The sequence below is a fragment of the Halichoeres trimaculatus genome, unplaced genomic scaffold (assembly GCF_033239565.1).
Source record: "Halichoeres trimaculatus isolate MK-OKI-2021-1 unplaced genomic scaffold, fHalTri1.1 fHalTri1_scaffold_17, whole genome shotgun sequence".
NCBI lineage: Eukaryota > Metazoa > Chordata > Actinopteri > Labriformes > Labridae > Halichoeres > Halichoeres trimaculatus.
The window spans coordinates 25,326,953-25,350,187 of NW_027437195.1; the positions used below are offsets into that span (position 1 = coordinate 25,326,953).

A 23,235-nucleotide genomic window follows, 5' to 3' on the forward strand; every position below is an offset into this window, starting at 1 on the left:
TACCTATCCAGGTTAGAGCTGCACAGTCAACTGAGCACTGTAAAACACTGCTAAAAACCCATTTTTATTCTTTGGTGTTCAGTCCCAGCTAAATGGGTAATCTTGGCTTTTATCTCTTTTATCTTTGCATCTTTTATCCCTCATAATTTATTCTCTATCCTCTCTTTTACTCCTATTTTATTGTTTAATTCTTATTTTATTCCTGTTTTATGCATTTTCAATGTTCTGCTAATTTTTTATGTTTCTATTTTTATTACTGTTTTATTATCATTACTAGGTTTTAATATTAAGCATATGATAGATTTTATTTTATTTTTTGCACCCCTGTATGGCACTTTGGTTAACCAAGGTTGTTTTTAAACGTGCGCTACAAATAACCTAGACTTGATTAGACTATAATTCATATTACTAAAAGAACCTTCATTCTTACTTATTTTCCAATGTGTACATCCATCCATCCATCCATCCATCCATCCATCCATCTGTGAAGACCAGAGACCTCTGTCCCCAGCCACTTCCACCAGTTCCTCTGGGGGTATAATCTTTCCATCATGTCCTGGGTCTACCCCGGGGTCTACCCCAGGGTCCGGGGTCCTCTTAGCTGGGCATGCCCAAAAAATCTCCGTAGGAAGGTGTCCAGGAGGCATCCTCACAAGATGCTCCAACCACCTCTTCTGGCTCCTGTCAAAGCAGAGGTCCAGTCACTGTACCTTGAGCCTTTCCTGGATACCTGAGCTCTGAACTCTATCTCCAAGGCCGAGCCCAGGCACCCTGAGGAGAAAGCTAATTTCTGCTGCTTGTATTCGTATTCTTGTCCTTTCAGCCACTAACCACAGCTCATGACCATATGTGAGGTTTGGAATGTGGATCAACTGGTAAAGTGAGAGCCTTGACTTCTAGCTCAGCTGTCTCTTCACCACAACGGTCGGTGTTCAATGAGGCCAAAGGGAAACGAGTTTGACTTACTGCCAGTAATGCAAACCAAACTCTTGCTCAAGATCAAACCACCTTAACAGGCCATGGACTTAATATCCCTGGGGCACTCTCTACAAGATACACACCCGTATGTGCATTTTTATTTCATAAAAGTAAATAACTCAAATAATCAAAGTGTTTTTTATTTTGATCCTGATTGTCATGTGTAGTTTGGGGTTTTAGGACCTCACTCCGGAGGATTTAAAGGTCAACAAAGCATGGACGTTTTTTTCAACTACAGAGGAAGTCAGTGGCTTGCGTGTATTTAACCCTCTTAAGCTGTTTCTGTCACTTTCTGGTTCCCTTACTGCTCTCAGATCTGAGTGAAGAGGTGTCAGGCTGCTGTTACTGAACGTCCTTTTTGTCCCCTGTCTGCACCCGTAGAGCTGAGCTGTGCTTTAACTGTAATGGGACAGTAGGGAGAGGGAGCAGATGGAGCATAAAACAAACGTAGCACACATCAGGGACCTGTGTGTGTTTGTGTGTGTGTGTCTGTGTGTGTGTGTGGTAGTTGACTCCTGAGGTGTAAATTAAAGGCTCTGGTGGCAGAGGGCTTATTGCCTGTATGTGTGTTTTTATGTACGTGTCACACATCTTATCCATCATTGGAGTTTGTTGTCTGAGCTTGTGCACATGTGGAGGAAGATACAGAAATCCTCCTCCTCCTCTGTTTTCACTCCGTCAGAGGTGAAGTCATCTGCTGTGTGCCTTTATGAAATATCTGAACCAATGTGAAACACTATGTAAAAGTGGAGTTCCCCAGGGCTCTATTATTGGTCCTCTTCTTTTCACCCTTAACATATCTAAGTCTTAAAACTATTCAGATCATGAGAAGAGACAAATTAATGCTCAAATATTTCTTCCACAAGCCAATAATTTACCATTTCACGCAAATTTTGTTGCTTGTAAAGATCATAAGTCAGTATTTGTGTGGAAAACTTACAGAGGGTTTTCATCTTTTACCCTATCCTTACTCCATCCATCCATCCTTCCATCCATCATATTCCTCAATGCTTCTTTCATCTGCAGTCAAAGGTCTTCCTCACCTTCATCATCTCTCACCGCTCGTAGTCTGGCTGAGCGGGGCAGCAGGCGGGTTGAGCAGAGCGGCGGCGGTGGCGTGAATCTAGAGCACCCGGGCAGAAAGAATCAGAGTTTACACAACAGCGAGGCGGAGAAATTAAAGATGATTTTTATTTTCTTTATCTGAAGGAGAATTCATTACCTGGCAGAGTAGCGAGAGCTGAGCGCTGTCAGCCAAGAATAATGACTTGTCTAACTGATAGGAAGACACACACACATATATACACACAGATTTTCACCAGCTTTTGAAAGCGCACACACACACACACACTTGCAGTTTCACACAATATCAACAACTACATTCAGGCACCAAACACTTTCTCTTACTGCAGCATTAAAACACAGAAGGTAACAGCAGAGCGTATGTTTCATGGAAAGTCTGACTCTTTACTTTGTTGAAACATAAACGTATTGAAGCTGCTGTGAAGAATTTCCTGTTTATATCAGTTTTGATGCCTCCTTTGGACGTGACACATATACCTTTACATGATGCTTATCTTCTCCTTTGCATGCAAGGCTGTATTAATTCTCCCTCTGATTCCTTTTGACAGTCGTATCTGTCCATCAATAAAATAGTTTCCTGTGACAAAAATGTCAAAGTCAGTCCTATTGTCTGATATTGATCTTCTTGCAGTGATTTCAGATGGTAGAGAGATAAGTCTTCGTGCTCTACAAACAAAAAGTTAAAATGTAAAAAAGGGCTGTCACTTAAATGCGTTTACTGATTTATCGCACCAAAAATTAATGTGTTATAGAAATTAACACAATATTAACTCATTAGCTGCCAGCCATTTTCAGAGCATCGTGAACCATCTTTCAAGACCCAAATTATATTGTTTTCTCTGACTATGTAAACTCCAAAACTTCCATAGAAGAGTGTATTCTCTCCTTTTATGTCTCTCTTCCTGTTTTTGATTAAAAAAACAGACAAAAAATAATTTTTTAGATCGTGTTATTTGATCCTTTGATCCTCTCCATGATCTCGGCCCCCTTTTCCAACGATCACACTGCTATTTTTCTCTAAACTACTGCAACACATCCTCAGTTAGAGTGTGAGCTGCCTAAACTTTTTTGACTTGCAGTGTCTCGCTATGCCTCTGTCATCTCTAATCTTCTCCACATATCCATGCTGAGCTCTCATCCAAAGAGCACACCACTCTCACCCACAGTAGCATGATTTTGATTGATAAGATCGGCCAGACCCCGCCCCTATAGACTTCAAATGCAGCAAACAGGGACATTTTAATATTAGCCAGTTGAAAAAAAATGTCGATTTACAAATCTTCTGTATTCATATGATTAGTCATGAGCTACAATTTTGTAATTTCCTAGAAATCAAATTCTTTATTTCGGGACCTTAAGCAGATATGAGATTAAAGTGTGATTGATTGGATTAATTAATTAGACATCCTGTAATTAATTAGATAAATTTATTATTTAATTTAACTTTTAATTGCCTGATCGCACTAGTTAAAATGTTTCATGTTGGACAAGAAAAAAAATTGTTTAAAATTTAAATCCTGAGGTCATATCAGAATGAGATGTTCTGAACAGCTTGTTTTTTAAGTCACATGAGATTTCAGTGAGATTCACACAAGCTGAGCATAAATTGTGACATCACCAGTTGGTGAATCTCCTCAAAAGGGCATATTCACCATTTGCTTGTCAGGGAAGAAAGGTTCTAGAACGCTGAGTTTCCTAGCACTTAGAAGGATACAAGGGTTCCAGAATGCTGAGTTTAGAAGTGCTTTAATGTTTCTTAAAGAGACAGTAGATGAAATAAAGCGTTTCTTTTATGGAGGCTCAAATGAGGGATTTCAAAGACGGTTTTGAGCTGTAAGTCATGTTAAACTACTTAAAAAATAAAACAAAACAAAACAAAACAATATCCCCTTGCGAAAAAAACAACAAAAAAACAATTTTATAAATCTCCCATCAGGACTTGGACGGTCCTATTTCTTTTTTAGGGTCACAAAAAGATATCGCTATGAAAGTTAATCTCTTTCACAACCAGTCAGAACCCTCCAGAGGAGCTTTAATTCCATTCCTTTTTCTGCACCCATAGATAAGATCCTTAAGGTTACATGTCATTTTATAGAATTGTGGGATTTGTACGTTTAGAACCACATCAAAATGCTATAATATTATACATCAAAGCAACTTTTTAAAATGTAATCAAGCAAAATGTAAGAGCAATACTGAATTGTATGTAAATTATTTTGAACACTGTATCTATAAAGTTAGTGAGACATAATAACTGTGCACACACTCACACCCACATGCACACACTCCCCGTCTCCCTGGGTCCTCGCAGGCTCGTCTGCGTCGGTAATAACCTCTCTGTGCCCCGATCCAGAGGAAATCAGCTGGAATGTGAAATTGAAAACAAACAGTCATTTCAGATAGTGAAGCCTCTCCGTCAGCCGGCGTCTCCCCTCTCTGTTTGAAGCCCACAGATTGTCCTCAGATCATATCCAGATATACAGTATAGCTCATGTTCCCTAAATCCCTATCTAATAGACAACTCATACATAATCAGACGCAGCCAAGAGGCGACAGCAGCAGACGCTCCTGGTTGTTTTGCAGATGGAAGCAATCGTCGCCGTCAGGGAGAAGACACCGCGTCCCCCAAAACTTCAACTTCACCTCACTGATAATTGACTTTTGAGTTTGGCCACTTGGGTTCCTTGATTTTTATTTATTGATTTATATTCTATATTAAGAATACAGCAACATGAATAGAAAAATATCTTCCCTTTCATCAAAAATATGACGCAAATCCTGACTTATATACAGGACATTCTGATGCCTTTATAGCCTGTTGTCCAGAAGATTCTGTCCAAAGCCTTCCTGGTTGTATGTTTTATTTGTGTCAGTGTGTGGGTTAGTTAAACATCTATGTGTTACTGACTGTTTCATGTTAAGTTTAAAATCTCCCTCAGAGGTTTCAAATATTAACTCTGTAACTAAAACAGGCAGAGGAGTCCCGAGACTTCACTCTGCTCTGCTGACAGCACTGCGACTGCTGCGCACACCTGAACGTTTGGATGTGTTTGAGAATCATTGTGTCTTTGTGCGTATACTGCACAGGGTGTGTGTAAAGGTGAAAGTAGTTGTTGTTGTTGAGTCCTTGAAAACTGCACGGAGGGAGCTACTGTCAACTCTAAAGTGTGTGTGTGTGCGTGAGAGAGAGAGAGAGAGAGAGAGAGAGTGTGTGTGTGTGTGTGTGTGTGTGTGTGTGTGTGTGTGTGTGTGTGTGTGTGTGTGTGTGTGTGTGTGTGTGGGTGGGTGGCTGTTTTGTACTCCAGTTTCTAAGTTTGCAGCTAAAAAGCCACTGGGCTTCAGCCTACTCCTTTTTCATTTGCTGTTTTCTTTAATAGCTTATTTATTTGTTTGTTTGTTTGTTTGTTTTTATTTATTTATTTATTTATTTATATTTTCATCTGGATACATCTAAAGATAAGACAAACTTTGAAAGTGAGTGTCAAAATTCTACAGAAACATGAGGAACATCATTGGCCTAGAAATTTAAGTGGGCCAGTGGAAACAGGCCCTAAATTGCACAACAGACACTTAAAATGAATTTAAAATAAACAAATAAAAGGATTTACAAAAACTCAAAAATATAGTAAACTAATTCTCAACCCCCAAAAAATGATAGAATGATGTCAACAAACAAGGGACTAATAAAGTGTTGAACAACAAAAACATTTCTAACAACATTAAAAGAAAGAAAGAAAGAAAGAAAGAAAGAACGAAAGAAAGAAAACAAGTAAAATAAAAATAAAAATTAAAAAAAAAAGAAAAAAAAGGAAAAATGGCACGTTAGACCAAAAAAGAAAGAAACAAAAAAACTTACAAAAACAGTGTGATTACCAAAGCAGAGCTTGGTAAATATCAAGGACACTGTCAACCAAAGTATTTTTTTTCTTTTCTTTTTTTTTTTTTTTTTTTTTTTTCAAGCAACAAATAATTAAGAAGTGAATACAAAATTATTTGGAAAATACAAAGTATAAGAAGAGAGAATGAACGATAAATGTAAAACAAAAGAAGGAATAAAGGAAGAAAAAAATTGTAGCAACAAAGATGAAAAAATAAATGTATAACTGAAAGAAATTAGTAATACAAAGGGAAAGAAAGAAAGAAAGAAAGAAAGAAAGAAAGAAAGAAAGAAAGAAAGAAAGAAAGAAAGAAAGAAAATGGTAACAGAGAAAGGAAGATGTAGTTGGAGAAAGAGAAGACGAGAGAAAAAAAGATGCAGAATCAAGAATAAAAGTTAAAAGTGAAAAAGAGGAGGATCAAGGTAGAGGAAGAGAGCAGTTTGTGCTGTTCTTGTCAAGGTCAGAGCAGCTGAATGTGGAGATCCTGAGGGAACACCACTCTGCGTGTGTGTGTATGTGTGTGTGTGTGTGTGTGTGTGTGTGTGTGTGTGTGTGTGTGTGTGTGTGTGTGACATATCCCAACGTTTTCTATGTATCCAACATCCCTGTGTGTGCCTGTGTGTCTGTGTGTGTACCTTTTGTCTTTGTGTGTGTTTGTCTGCATTTAAAGCCTTGTAGGGACTCACAGCGGGCTGCAGCGGCGCATTCCAATCACTTCTCAATTAATTGCCCTGTAGACACACACACACACATTTATACACACACACATTCTCTTACACAGGCCTGTCCTCAGAGAACAGTATCAACGCGTGAGTAGCAGACAAACACACACATTCCCTTTTATAGAAAATTAAAGACAAATAAAATAAAACGGGCAGAGCTGAATCCAGCTGCAAACACACACACCAACACACAGCAACACACACTGCCGTCCTTATTGTTCAGTGTGTATTGAGATCAGCCTGAGTTCTTTACTTTTGATGCAGGATATAAATTAATGAGTTGTGTGTTGTCTGCTTTTGTGTTAAAGTCGTCAGATCCATGTTTTTCAGAACGTCATCATTAGAATTGATTCAGAACGTTTCTTTTCTTTTTTCTACTTTTTCCTCCACTTTCTCTTTTTTTCTCTCTGTCATAATTGTCTCTGTCAGATTTAACCATTACACCTTGGGCTATGGCCATTCAAGCACGCACATGGAAGATGAAGCGGAGGTGTGCCCCTCCTGCCTTGACTTTTAATAAATGCACATTAAATAGAGATCTGTGCTCTCCGCACCTGAGGTTTCTGGTACACAACAGAGAAATGAGGAAATTGAAAATGAGGTGTGCTCTCCCCACCTCAGGTTTTCAGTATACAATAAAGGCAAGAGGAAAATAGAGATGAGGTGTCGTCTCCCCACCTTAGGTTTCAGTATACCATGGAGACAAAGGGGAAAATGAAGTGGAGTTGTGCTCTCCCCACTTCAGGTTTCGGTTAACAATAGAGACAAGAGGAAAATGCAGATGAGGTGTGCTCTCCCCACCTCAGTTTTCAGTATACGACAAAGGCAAGACGAAAATTAGGTTGAGGTGTGCTCTCCCCACCTTAGGTTTTGGTATACAATTGATCCAAGAAGAAAATTAAGTGGAGGTATGCTCTCCTTACCTCAGGTTTTGGTATACAGTAGAGGCAAGAGGAAAATGAAGTGAGATGTGCTCTCCCCACCTCAAGTTTTGGTAAACAAAAGAGGCAAGAGGAAAATAAAGATTAGGCGTGCTCTCCCCACTTCAGGTTTTGGTTTACGAAAGAGACAAGAGGAAAATGAAGATGAGGTGTGCTCTTCCCCACCTCAGGTTTTAGTATACAACAGAGGCAAGAGTAAAATGAAGTCGGGTGTGCTCTCCCGACCTCAGGTTTCAGTATACAATAGAGACAAAGGGGATAATGCAGTGAGGTGTGCTCTCCCCACTTCAGATTTCTGGTATACAACGGGAGCAACAGGAAAATGAAGATGAGGTGTGCTCTCCCCACGTCAGGTTTCGGTTTATGATAGAGACAAGAGGAAAATGAAGATGAGGTGTGCTCTTCCCCACCTCAGGTTATAGTATACAACAGAGGCAAGAAAAAAATGAAGTTGAGGTGTGCTCTCCCCATCTCAGGTTTTGGTATACAATTGAGGCAAGAGGAAAATGAAGTGGAGGTGTGCTCTCCCCTCCTCAGGTTTTGGTATACAATAGAGGCAAGAGGAAAATTAGGATGTGTGCTCTTCCCACCTCAGGCTTATGTGTACCATGTAGGCATGTGGAGTCTGAAAGTTTGACATTCCATCGACACACAGAAGGGCAAGGAGTTCCCAAAAGAGAACAAAGCATGGAGTGGAGCAGGACCTTTTTTCCTGGATGGAAGGGCAGAGCAGGGTGCTGTTTCACTATAGTTTTAGTCTGAACCTGGCCCAGAATCAGAATCAAAGCTCATTTTTTGGAGCAAGGAGCGATGGTGACAGACACTATTGTAAGCGAGGAGGGGAAATTTTCGCCACTCTACTCCACTTACATGCTCTGCAACAGAGCCACATTGCCAAAAATAACTTATAGATAATCAAAAGCAGTCCTGACAGAATTTTCTGTACACTGCCAGTGTTCATGGCCTCAGGTTTAGAGCATTTCTCATTGGTGATAACTATCAGAAAAAATATCTGCTGACAGTTCTTCTTCTTTTAGTAGCGAAAATGTTGTCTATTACAAAATGATCTGTGTGTTCCATGTCTGCCTTCATCGAGATTTTACACAGTAAGTAAAACTGTGTCATTGAGTTAGCATTAGCAGCACCTCAACACCTGGAAATACTGAAAAATAAGTTGTTGTTCTTTTCCTCTTCCTCATGGTCTTCTGTCATTGAAGTTGACAAAGTTAATTTCAGAAGTCACTCCCCTTTTGATTTCATCATTAAACATTTATGGTTGCGGCAGTAATCCAAAAGATTAATCATTCTAAACTGAGATTGCAGCAACAAAAGATGTCTGACCCTGGCGACGCTGAATGATGTAAGTTTTGTGTAGAAAAAGGCGCCCCCCAAAATAAACGTTGCAAAGACGAGGCAACCCCAATTAATGTCAGTGATAACTCAAACTATACTGGCCACTTTTACAGCATTATTCTGACTTAAACCCCACTTTTTAAAAAATCTTCTCAGACGAGCCCAGCGTGTGCTGATAAGAGGACTGGTTTATTTCAGCCGTATTAGTGGTCAATAAAACATCAAAACTGATTTTTATTTTTCCTTCTCCAGCTCTTGAAATCGTCACAGCCCTCAGCGTGAGCAGACTCCTGCAGCTGAGAAATGCTCAGAGAGAAGCTGTGGTATTAAAATGGCCGCTTACTGCCGGCTGTAAACGCTGCTGGAGAAATGAATGGAGGATATTTATAATAAATATCCTTTTATTATGGCTGCAGGCTCGTATATTAGTGTTTAGTGGAGAGAGGATCCTCTCACCCCACCTCCCACCCTTTCTCTCCTCTGATTTTCCTCCTCACCACTTCTCTTTTTCTCTTCTCCTAAATTCATTTACACATCTTCTACACAAAAACAAAATGCTACAGAAAATTGTTTCTGGCAGAACAGCGATCCATGAGTACAAAAAGGTATGTGGAAGCTTTATATGATTGAAAATTTAAAAACAAGAATAAGAATCTCTATTTTCTCACCCTGGCTTCCTGTCAAACAAACCATCTTCCTTCTTCCTGGTTAGCTCCCCGGAGACCTGTCAGGGGTAAAGCTATGGGCAGACCTTGGTGTTTGAGGACCACACCTTAAACATGCCATAAACCAATTAGAAAATTCTTATGTGAGGTGTTTCAGTCCAAATCACAAAGAATCAGACAGAGCTTAATATGTGAATCAAAGTGAGGTTGCATCCATTGTGAGGAAACAAAGGGGATTTGTTAAAGGTAATTTGTTTGCACAGATGTTTTTTTTAAGAGTTTAATTTTTGGAATCCGCACACATATTTGTATGCCTGTTACCCACTTGCAGGGAGAAAAGTGGGTTCAAGAAGCACACTCTCAGTACAACTTGTGTGTGTTTGTGCACTTTTGCCCTGAGGACTTTTCTGGCTGATGGATGAGATTTTGCCTGGAGCACACACACTCACACAGAAACACACTTCACCTGAAGCTCTGTACGACTCATTAACACGCTAAACAAATGAAATCTCCTCAACAAAAGGAATAAGCAGCTGCCGACGTATTAGCATGAGAAACACGATAAAAGTGCTCCGCCATTGTGTCCTTATCACTCTCCCATAATGCACTAGGAGTGCAGGGATTGGCCTCTGCGTTTGGACGTTCGACACCGGGCTTATCGGTGTCTGGGGCCGTCACTCTGAGCGTTCAAAGACCACCATTGTTGTGAGATTTGGGGAGAACAGAGGAGAGATTTTCGGGTTCTTAGAGCTCTCAGTGGATTTTATGAATGAGAGAGCAAGATAGAGAATAAGTGGATAAAAGGAGAGAGAGGGAGAGGGGTGATGAAACAGATAAGAACGAAAAGACGACAAACAAATCAGCTTCATTCTGTATGTGGAGGCCGTCCACGCTGTCATGCATGACTTGATATTTTGGGCTAACATATATGGGAATAATGCAGGAGTTTCAGTCCAATGAAGAAACCCAGAGGTTAAAAAGGTGGTGCTGTGATTTTCATAATTTACAGAAAAACATGAAATTAAAATGTTGAACATCAGTACTAAACTCCAAGTTTCAAACTGTAAAGTCATCATGTGCCTGAGTAATCCCAGGTTGTCAGATGAGAATTACATAGTAGGGTCACGATCTTGTTTAATTAATGACATCAGTGATTGGTACATGTCTTTAGCGCACCATAAACTAACGCCAACGTTAAGAAACGTTGAGCTCTTTGATCTTTGGAGGAACATTCCGGAATGTTAGGTTCCAGAATGGGAGCTATGTATCAACGACAGTTCCATAGGGATGGGTACCTGATACAATTGAAAAGATATGGTACCGAGTTCAAGTATCCCGCAATCGGTATCGATACTCAACAGTTCCAATTTTCTGTACTTTTTTGTGTTTATGTGGTAAAAAATATCACTTTGTTTAATAATAAAATCTCAAATTTTCTTAATTTAACATATGTATTCTTCAATATATAACCTAGCAATGCTGTGTTCATGTGCAGCATAGAAAACTGCCTACTCTTCCTCTCTCTCACAGTCACAAGGATGCGTTTAGGTCCTTACACATGGTACCGTTCGATTTTACGTGAATCGGTACCTGGTACTTTTGACAGAATGCGATTGGTACCTATAAAAGTACCTAGTTTGGTACCCATTCAGTTCCACAGTTCTACAGTTTCATTTAGCAGATGCTTTTGTCCTGAGCGACTTACAACACAAGCAAGAATTTAGACAGAAGGAAAAACATAGTTAGTGCAATTAATTATTCACTAAGAGCTGAGTCTGAGACCTTCTGACCCCTTCTGACCATTCTACCCCTGAGGACAAAGAGGAGAAGGGTCAGATTAAGGGTCTAAGTGTTCCCTGAACAGGTGAGTTTTCAAACAAGACTTAAAGGTAGAAAGGAACTCTGTGGATCGTGTAGAGTTAGGTAATTTATTCCACCATTTGGGCACAACAGAGGAGAAGAGTCTGGCTAGAGATTTGGAGCCGGGCTGGGCTGGGAGCACCAGGCATCTTTCAACTAGATGCTCTCATTTAAAGAGGCCACACCCCTAATTTTTCTGTCTTTTAATTCATAATCTACCATAAACATTTGAGTACTTAAAGTTTTTGTGTCAGAATTTAAGAACATCTCAAGAGGCTCTACCGGGACTGACTCACTGTTGGAGACAGCCTCTAGTAGACACTCAGAGTTGCAGTGTCTGACATTTTGCTATATGTTGGCTGCTGGATGAGCATAAATTTCCCAAAAGAAAACAAAAAATCTAATGTTTTGTATTTTTCTAATGCACATAAAATCCACATCTAAAAATAAGTTCATACACAGCATCTTCCTTAAAACAGAAGTACATCCTCTCTCCATTTTTATCCTTGAAATGTAATTCTATCGTTTTAGCTTTAGCTTTTATTTTGTTCTCCTATTTTAAATAAGTATTAATTATCTGAGACTTAATGCCCTCTAGTGGTGACCAGCAGGTACTGTAACAATAATAACTGGTGTATGATTAAGTCTATGGCAGCACATTGTGGACAAACAAGCCAAATTGAGTAAAATGATGAATGTAGGATTTTGGTTGCTCTGTCTTGTGTGTGTAGCTTTAACAATCGTGTGCGCCCTCTGAGCCCCTGCGCTCAGGCCTGGAAAGCCCTGTTTGCTCTTTGGCTCTAAATTTCCGCTGAACCAACACGCTGACATGAAACCCAGCAGACTGATTTAAGCCTTTATGTGTGTGCAAGTGTGTGAGTGTGTGTTACCTGTCCCATCCTCTCCACAGGCTTAACACTGTGATTTGGTTTCTACCATCTTTCCCCCATAAAGTACCCAGAATGCACCTCACCCACCCTCATCACTCCTCGGTCTCCCTCCTGAGAGAGAGGGAGGGATCAGCTGTGCAAAAAAGTGAAAGATGATGAACGACAAAACACAACAGACACCGGCATAGTGTCAGGTGTGTGTTTGTGCGAGAGTGTCCGTGTGCCCGAGTGTGTGTGGTTTTAACCTCCTGAGAGAAACTGAAAGTAAGAGATCCTTCACTACGATCAATACATTCACACACTCACACACACACAGCCCCATCTCAGTGTCCCAAACCACTAAAGCTTCTTCAACTTGCAGACTTGTTAAGGACACACACACACTCACACACTCACACACATGGGCAGAGGGTCTTCAGTTTCCAGTGATTTATGATAGATTTGAAAAGATCTGTTTATCCCTTTTCTCACAAAAAACACACACATCCACACACGTGAGCACACACAGACATGTTTATGGTGTTGGTAAAGCTTTGCTCGAGACAGAAATGGTCTTCGTGTTCTTTACGCTCAGCTATGTTTCTGTCTTGAACTGCTCCCACAGTGACAGATTTGTAATTATGAAAAGATTGTTTATATTTTTTTGGTTTAAAAACAATAAGTAAAGAAAAACAGGTTTGAGATTTCACCGCTTTTGCTTGTCTCTTTACATAAATCAAATCTGACTGCAGGAAAATAAGGCATGATTAAAACAAGCACAGGCCTGTTGTTGACTTACTGCCCTCTGCTGGTTTGGAGGTGTACTGCGGTTACCTTTATTTTTTTCCATTTATAGCGTTCCTGATTTACAGAATCTACTTGAGCCTTCAGGTTGGACCATGTACCATGTAGTTCTTTGTAATGTTTAATGAGGAACCAAAAGTTCCTGGACCCTCTGGTCAAAAAGTTCCTGAAAAATAACAACCAGAGCTTTTTGATTACCAAAACAAGATTTTAGTGGACTAACACCAATCATGTGCAATTTCCCATGACATTAAAACCGTTACAGCCTGTTTAACTTTTGACATTTTTGAGAATTTAAAGGAGCAGTCCCCAAATTTTTAATCTTGGGTTGACTGATTTATGTCTCAGAGACGAATGTACCAAGAAGAGAGCAAACTTAGCTCTGATTGTGAGGTGTATATCGCCCTCTGCTGGATACTTGCACGCGCTAAAAAGTCGCTCAAACATAAACTTTGATTTAATGAATTTTAAGGTAAATGATCCACCAGGTCATCTCTGATCTCTACTCACCCCTCCCCCTCTCTGTCTCCCCCCCTCTCTCCTCTGATGATGTGATTGCTTTCAGTGTTGTGTGTTTTGTTTTGCCTAATAAATCACCATCTATCAGGGCCTGACTCGCACAAACACACACACACACTTTTACACACACAAACACACACTGTGGCGAACAGTTCATAATGGAGCGTTCATTTGTCATCCTCTGAGCTGTTGACAACGAAAGTGTCCTGGATATGGGCAGTGTGTGTGTGTGTGTGTGTGTGTGTGTGTGTGTGTGTGTGTGTGTGTGTGTGTGTGTGTGTGTGTGTGTGTGTGTGTGTGTGTGTGTGTGTGTGTGTGTGTGTGTGTGTGTTACTGACAATAGAGATTCATCCCCATTCATCTGACTGATAACACACTAGTGCTGTCAACTGGAGACTATTGTGAATAAAGCAAACAGTCACACACACATTCAGAACACACACACTTTGCTGTGTGTGGGCAGAGACACACGTATCCAAACACTGTATAAACATGTTCCACTTATATAGCATTACACTTATACATATTGTCTACTCTTAAACTAATTACACACATTTTTAAACCTTTACAAACACACACTTGTTGATGAATACAGAATTATTTGGACAGAAACTCCTAGAAGAAATAAATTAAATTTTCAGGATGTCGGTTGGACTCAGTGGAGAAATTTTTCGCCCATAAACAGAGGCTGAAATATTACTCTTTGCAAATTTGTGACAATATACTGCTAATGAGTTTAATTTCAATGTGAGATAACTTCTTTTTTAGGACTTCTTGGATGTGTTTTTTTTCTTGTTGTTATTGGCACATTTCCACATATGAGTATCATTTTATTTTTCAATATAGGGATGAAAATGTCAAGCAAAAATATTAGATAGACCTATCATAAAGTTGTTGTAGGATAGTTAGCCTAGTTAGCTAGTTTTTGTTTTTATTACTCAATGATAATAGATATTTGAAAATGACTCATCCATGTTTTAATCAGACTTGATTCTTATTGGCTTTAAGGCTTCTTTATATTTGAAGGAGTCTCTGTTAATATTAAGAAATGTGTCATTTAAAGCTCCTATGAGGAATTTTATGTCTGTGTTGGTTTAGGCGCCCCCTTTGGACAGAGTTGTGACAAACTGACATTTAACAGTTAAATGTTTTACTAATTGAGTGCAAACAGTAAACAAAGGATGTTTCTTCAGTGTTCCATTAATCACTGCTCTGACACCTACCCCCCTGTCACCGTGGTTACAGGTAGCAAAAAGGAACCAAATGATCTTCTAGATGTCATTTTGATAGTCTTGTTTGCTTTTGTGGGTCATAAGAAAGCCTCACAGTCAGTTTTTTCTTGTATCATCACTGAATTTAGATAAAAATGAAATAACTCACAGGAGCTTTAATTTGGAGCTACCCGTTTATATGAGAAGTGAAGAAAATGAAGATTTTAGGATCCTCTGAGCTCGTTTTTCTCGTTCATCATTAAAAGAGGAAATAAATGGAGTTACTGTGCAGACTTTTTTTCTCTCGTGTCCGTCGTTTCTCCTCTCTAACGGAGGCCGACGCCCTGTGAATCATTAACAGCGGAGTAATTATGCACTATCAAACTTGGAATATTACCCCACTTAGCTAATGTTTAATGCTGTAATTAATTCTGAACCCTGCGAGCCAACATCAATTTATTTGATTAGTACTTTGCAAAGTCACTCTGAGGTTTTTGACTGTTTTGAGGTGTGTGTGTGTGAGAGAGAGAGGGGAGAGTTCTTCAGCAGCGATGTGTGTGTGTGTGTGTGTGTGTGTGTGGCTTTAAATTATATCCATATTAATTAAAGTGTGATCCAGGGATTGAGGAGCTGATTAATGGGAATTCCACGCTTGAGTTTTGTCTTTTATTTGTTGTTTTCTTTCTCAGCACTCTGTTGTTTCCTTCACAAAAAGAAAGAAAAAGGTTTAAAGCTCTGCTGTGTTTTTGGTGAACACACACAGGTGAATGAATAAACAAATAAACGCCGCTTTAATGAATTTGTTTTACGCAGAGAGCAGAACGACATAATCAACAGCACACAGTATGCATTATACTTAAATATTATGTGAAACTTTTGAAGATTAATAAGACTTGAGGTTAAAGGACGTGCTTCTTAAATCCGTCTTATATCGTTGCCACCCTGTACATGGGGCGCATGTTTTAAGTTAATCCTACTTCTCTAACTCATCTTTACTGCAGTATTGGCAGCTGACAGCAGCCTCCACCATCACAAACAAATTATAAATTAAGCAGAAGAGACTGATAAGACAAGAACATTAAGTCATCTTCATACTCATTCATAAAACTTCCCCTCCCCTTCTCTGCCGTTGTTGTACGTGGTTATCAGCATCATTCGTCAGTCTTCTGTCACTCGATGTCCTCGTCTTGGAGGACACGCAGCGATAAAAACAGGCGTCTCTGTTGTGTTTTAATAAGTTTTATCTAAAGACTTCAAACAGACAAACAAACCTGACTCAAACAGAGAGTGAAGGAGTGTTGGGTTTTCTACATGGAGGTCATTTTGCAAACAGGTGTGAGGTTTCAAAGTTATAATGGTGTTGACGCATATAGCAACGTGTCTTTAAGAGGGGGTATTGTGCTTTTATTTAAAAAAAAAAACTTTTTGACACCCCTGTACTAGTTTTGTATGATTTACAGGTCAAAAAGTTTCATATCCATATCTGCTGTCTCTTTAAGGCTCCACAAACCCCCATCTTCTGATTGGCCAGACATTTAGAGGCCTGTAGGGAAGGGGGTACGGCTGTTTGAGGCCCACCCTCCCATCGTGTCTTGAATCAGTTAGGTAATCCTTTGGAAAAAAAAACAATATCATGCTAAGTATATCTGTATTTCGCAAATGTTTTTCTATCCTTGCTTTACACATGGATCAGACAACAGCATCATATTTGTCTTTTCTCTGATATTTGAGTGGATGCATCATCTTCAGTCGTCTCCTTTGCATCCTGTGTTTTGTCCCACTCCGGTGCCTAATGCCCTTAAAAGACAAAAGATTCTGGAGAAGAAAAATCATCATGATGTTTTTAATGACTTGGCTAACCTCTGCATGAAGTCTGGAAGGATAAGATGATATATAGAGGATGTGGCTGCCAAAGTTTTTGGCTGATTAAAACTCTCAGGTTGCCATACTGTAGCATTAAACTCTGTGTTTAATCAGAGCTGTTTGCAGAGTGAACGCAGTTCAGTCTGACATGAAGGAACAAACTAACAGTCAAGACATCAAATGTCACTTTACACACTTCTCTTATTGAATTTTTCATAACCTGTTGATATTAAAGAGGGGGTAATCTGCTTCCCCATATTTATAAAATAACAATGATGTTCAGGCTAAAGCTGTTCAGATTTTCAAACTGCTGCATATTTATATGTTGTAGAACTCCATGAAGCTGTCTGTTAAATAATCTAAAGCAGGGTTCTGCAACCTTTACTTTCTAAGGAGTCATTTAGCCTCAGCTCACCTGGATCAAAGTCATACCTGAGCCTCAAAATCTACTTTATCATCACAATAAAGACAACAAAATGTTTCAAATTCTGCACATAGATTAAATCTAGTGAATAATTAACTGAACAATAAGTTTTTGAATTTATGAAATTGTACATGTGATGTTTTAGTTTTTTATGTATTTATAAATTTGAAAAAAAAATTGAAAAATATAAAATTGTGCAAAAAAGCATTTTTTTAATTAAAAATTTGCAAAAATTTCTGAAACTTAATAAATGTACAAAATGTTCAATAAAATTTGACTTAAATGTTTCAAATTCTAAAAAAATAAAAAAATATCTAAAATTTGTAAAAATTTCAAAAATATACATAAAGTAAAAAAAAATTGCAGAAATTTCTAAAATTTGGATGTTTTTTTGGAAAATTAAAAAAACATTGCAAAATAAACTGATTTTTGAAAAAATGATCAAAAATTTCAGAATTTTTGAAAATTTTTAAATTTTCAAATATTATTAAAAATTTCAGAATTTTTCAAAGAGTACTTGAATTCCATTAAATATATTGATTGTTGTGCTGAACTCGTAATTTTTTGTTGTTTGCTAATGTTTTGCCACATATCTAGCATGTATACTAAGCCAGCACGCTGGCAGTTTACTGACTCCATCCACACAGAAATAAAATCTGGATTTTCTTTCAGATTTGTCTTTTTGTTGATTTAGTTTTCTTAAAACTTGAGGTTAGCCACAGGTGCATGGAAAGTTGTTGGGTTGTTTATGCTGTAGGAGGTGAAGTAGAGCTGTGACAGGCTTTATTGACAGATATTGACAGATGTGATGCATTTAGTTCAACAAAATGTTAACGCAAGATTTGATAAAGTGTCAATATCTTTTATCATTAATACCTGCTGTAAGAAAAATAAAAACTCTTTATTTCAATAATACTTTTTTAAAGCCTCAAGGAGCCACTGCAAAGGAGTCAAAGAGCCCCAAGGGGTCTGTTCTAAAATTAACACAAGATCTCCAACTCTTACACATTGGAAAGGAAGGCCTCAAACACCAAGGTCTTCCCATAGCTCCACCCCCAACAGGCCTCCAGAGGGCTGGCCAATCAGGCGGAAAGGGGATTGTTGAGTGGGGTGCTTTAATGAGACAGCAGCTACAATAAAAAGTTACAGACAGAGGCTGAAATAAAGGTCCTCTAAAACATCAGTGTGAGGAAAAAAACAATTTTTGTGAGCTGTATGGGGGCACAAGTGGGACAAAATAAAGACCAAAAAAAGCACAATACCCCCTCTTTAGATTAGGAGTTATGCCTGTGTGAGGGCTTGGCTGTTTTAATTGACAGGTGAACACACTGTAGTTGTGAAATGAAAGTTTATCTACTTCAAGCGTTTGCTAACAAGTAAACAACACCCCATTTCTTTGGTTCACTTTAGACTGGGACATATTAGTCCACTGTAATGAGATTTTCTGCGGTTTACTGTATGATAATTTCTTACAGTGTTGAAGCAGTAATCGCCTGAATGTCTAACTCCATCCCTCCTCTGTTGCCTCTGTGTAATGAGCTCCAGCAGTGACTTTATGTAAAAGAGTTGTGGCAAGTTTTAATTGATTAAAAGTCGGCGTGTTATTTCCAGGAAGAACAATGTAGATCCAATTAGCACTGTAACGTGTAAACATGAACACTAACTCCCATGGTGCACAGGGGTCTGCGTGCCTGTGAGTGTGTGTGAATGTGCGTGTTACTCAGTGATCAGTCTCATTTCTTAATCATCACTTTCTGCTCCAGATGAGACTTTATGAGGAGACTAAATTGCCTTAAAGGGATTTCTTATTAAAGGGATTACACCCATGTAATCCCCTAAGTCCCAGTGGACCCCCCAAAAAACCTGAACACACACAAATACACACACGCACAGGACACGTATACAGTACATAACCAGATTAGCTTGTAGAAATAAATGTGCACAATGTTTTTGATACGCTACAAATGAAAACACACTTGAGCACAAACATCACATGATCCCGTTGAAAATTGTGAACGTAATTGTGTGTGTGAGCATGTTCATTACACACAAACTGAAAGTGTTTGTGTGTATTTATAACCTTGACATTAATCTGCTTGGTTTGTGTGTGTGTGTGAGTGTGTGTAACACTTTGGTTTCGGCAGCGCTCCCTCGTCTCATCCCCAATTAACGAAGACAAATCCGCTTCTATCTCCGCTAATGAGAGTCTTTAAGGTGAAGGGACTCTGTATTTATTTAATAAGAAGAAGCTTATTTATTCCATTTCCATAAGAAAGAAAAGCCAGTGCTGATTCACTGAGGACGGATTAAAAGGAGAAGAAAGTGCGGGAGAGACAGAGACAGGAGGAAGACACGTCAGGGAGGAGGGAGAAGAGAAGGGCAGCAGGGAGGAAGAGGAGGTGAAAGGTAAAAAGAAAGTGACGTGGGGTTTACAAGAGGAGGAGGGGGAAGAGTGAAGACTGTCTCACAGCACTACAGTCAAAATCTTCTAAGAAGGAGACCCCAAAAAGTGTTACTTCCATTAACTGAAACAATCTCACGTTCCTCTCACAGCACACAGGAGTTAGTGGTCTACCTCTGCCATTAGCTCTGTGTTCTCCTGTTGTATGTTTTACAAATGATGTTATAGATCTTAACTCTAACGTACCTCTATAACACAAATGAACTAATTGGTTTAGTCAGAGGTAGAACAGCAACTCATATGTTTTGTGTTTATGTTTTGTCTGTGGAGTTTGGTGACCCTTGTATAGTGTAATGCAGGGCTATTCAATTAAAACTTTGGTCAGGCTTCAGACTGGGTTTCAGACTAAGGACATGAGTTGGGCCGTACGTGTTTATGAACTATGCAAGTCTGCTTTATTGTAGTACAGCTGCCCTTGTAAGACGCAGTCAAACTCTGAATTTTAGCCACCCCCTTTATGAGATCCCTTGGGAAAGTTTATCTGTAACTCCTCAACCATTAAGTCCAGAGAAAAAAAACTCAAATAGCTCCTCAAAGAAGAAAAGACAAGCTTTAAAGTGATATCCAGGGTATTACGGTACTGTATTCCAGCAACGTCCCAATCACAGGCAACAGTTGATGCAAGTTGTTCTCATTACCTTAACTCTTCAACTATATGGGCAAGAGAGAAAATTCAAACAGTCCCCAAAAGAAGAGAAGATGAGCTTTCTGGGCATTATCATTAGTTTTCAGTGTCGTGTTTTTGGACATTTTAATCTTTCAGCACTGTAACACACTCATTACAGAGCAAACACATTGATTTTTTTTTTGTTGGTTTTTTTTTTGGACTTGGTAGTAAAACAAATGAATGAATACTTTCCAGTCCACGCAGGATTAAACTGAATACCTACTGATATTTTATTTATTTATTTATTCTTTTTAATTTTGCTGATGTTTTGTTTTAGGACAGAAGGAGATGTGTTATTTTCACCTGTGTAGGACTGCCAATGTTAAGTTTTCAAACACACCTGCTTAATGGCACGGGTTAGTTGCTAGGTAACAATAGGTGTTGCAGCCAATATTTGTAATAATGTGGAAATTTTTGTCAGAACTTGTCAGTGTTAGTAAAAGATGTTTTTCTCATCAGACCCAAATCCCAATCACTTGGCAGCTGCTTTTGGGCCACATGTGGCCCACGGGCCACTTATTGAATACCATTGATGAAATGTAATAGTTGTTTCAGGTTAAATAAAAGCATCCAGCGATGTAGTAATGCCCTCTGTAATGTTGTCTTAACTTAGCGATTTAAAACCAATCGTAGCACTGGCACTCCCAATTTACAAGTGCTCTTTAAAGTACCGTAACTCTTTAGGGTATTACGGTACTGCATAGGAATCCACATTCCAGTCACATTCCAATCACAGGCAACAGTTGATTCAAGTTGTTCTTATTACTGTAACTCTTCAACTATTTGGGCAAGAGAGAAAATTCAAACACTTCCCGAATCAAGAGAAGATGAGCTTACTGGCAATGATTTTCTCAATCTTTTAAGGACAAAATGACTCATAAAGTCCAGATGGCTGTATTACGCTTAGGGGGGAGAAGGGTTAAAGTTATAGTCCGTGGTTGTTGAGAACAAGAACTGTTGTAGTGTGTTTCCAGAGGCAAGTTGAAGAAATGAACCAAGAATTAAAACTATAGAAATATAGAAGCAAAACAACCAGAACTTTGGTGAGCTGGAGATAAACTATGCACAGAAAGGTCATGAGAAGATAGTTATGGGAAGATGTCTGAGCATGTCTCTTTCTGTCTTCTCCCAGGTGGAGCTCACAGGCAGCAGCATGTTTGACTACATCCACCCGGGCGATCACGTGGAGATGGCAGAGCAGCTCGGCATGAAGCTTCCACCAGGACGAGGGATGTCGCTGTCCCAGGGGGCCGTCAATGAAGACGGGGCTTCTTCAGCGTCATCGTCGTCACATTCTGAGACCCCTGAACCAGGTAGGATACAAGGAAAGGAGACAAGGCTTTCATTTTACCTTACTAGGCAGCATGAAGGGTACTAAATACTTTGGAACATGGTTGTGGAGGCTCTTTTTGTCTTTTTCTGTTACCTGGGCCTGTGGAGGAAGTAACTGTCAAACAGAAGAGGTCCGAGGATGGAGCCATGTGGAACTCCAGATACAGCCTTTGATTAGCTGCTGGCTGTGGTCTTATTTTAAATGTCATATGTAATGCATAGATGGAAGAAGCTGCAAAAGCTCTACTTTTATTAGCTTTCATGCTAAGCTAAACAGCTACTTTATGTTTGTTTCACACTGTGCAGATCTGTTAGTGCTTTTTTCATCATCCGTGTGGTCACAAAGCTCACTACCTTTGACGGCCTCTCCTGTGGTTTGGTCCCCCTGCCTCCCAGCATCCTTTGCAGGAAACTCGAATACAATTAGCACACCATATTGTTGAGCCATCACTGCTGTAAACTGGAAAAGGACACAGTCCTCATTGGGATTCTTTGCCAAGCTTTCTTCCATCCCTCCATCTTTCCTATCCCTCCATCCTCTCCTGCACCACATGTTGGAGACTTTTTACCTCCCAAACGTTTTTCACCGTGTCTCTCCCGCTCTCTCTTATGCTGATGATAATTTAAGTATTAGGGGAAAATCCATTTATAAATTAAACAAAATGACTTGATATCCATCGAGTCCCTTAGTTCATCAGCCTGTTCAAACAAGGAGGGGAAGATTGGCTTCGCGGCGGCCGGGGTCTTCGGAGACGGCGCGGTAATTAGATCTGCCGCAGATTTATTCTTGGCTGATTGGTGCTGGTGATGGGTGAGAGAGGGTGGGAGGGGTGGGGGCTTTAAATTAATTGGAGTTCCACATTTGAGGTTTTTGTTCTTTTTTTTTTTCTATCTTTGACTTTCTGCAAACCTCTAACCAAACCTCCTGGAGATGCACACGATGAGAGAACATACATGTGGTCGTCAAAGTCAATTCATCAAGAGAGAAGGAGCAGATCTGAAACCACAGATGGGTGTTTCCTTAATGCTAATTTGCCCCAAAGATGTAAAGATATGAAGACACTGAAGGAGAATAAAGCAAGATGTGAACGTCTGAGTGATTCCCAAAGTTAATTTGACCAGAGCAAGAGAATGAAAGGAGGAGGGGAGGAGGACAAAGGTGTTTGTTCTCCCTTGTTAATTTGTCTAGAGAGGAAGATGGAAGGAAAAGAAAGAAAGAAGAGAGGCAGGGGATGTAGGGACGTGTTTGAATGTGCATGAGTGCTTAGCAATGTTAATTTGTCCAAAGAAAGAGACGAGAGACGGCAGGGAGAGGTTTCAGACGGACATGTGTGAATGTGAAGGAGTGATCCCCGATGATAATGTGAGCAGGGAAAGGGAGGAAGAGGAGGATTAGGATTCATGTATGTGTTCTTTAATGTTAATTTGTCTGGAGAAAAGAAAGGGAGGAGGAGGACAAGGGGAGGAGGAGGGGCTGGTATGAATTTGTATGAATGTTTCCCAGGAGGAGGCGGGGCTTATATCAGGTGTCTGGGGTAACAAGCTGTTCATTTCTCTCACAGACGATGTGGAGTGACTGTTTGAACTCTCTGTTAGACATCGCAC

General features: G+C 39.5%; 1 protein-coding gene across 4 annotated transcripts in view; it reads left to right on the forward strand.

Annotated features, from left to right (window-relative positions):
- The window catches only part of npas3 (neuronal PAS domain protein 3), a 343,632-nt gene that overhangs the window by 259,915 nt on the left and 60,482 nt on the right, over nt 1–23,235 (forward strand). For all 4 annotated transcript variants that reach the window (XM_074692832.1, XM_074692831.1, XM_074692833.1 and 1 more), the window contains one exon: nt 21,431–21,611. In XM_074692832.1, the coding sequence (XP_074548933.1) occupies nt 21,431–21,611 (181 nt within the window). The remainder of the gene's footprint in view (nt 1–21,430; nt 21,612–23,235) is intronic.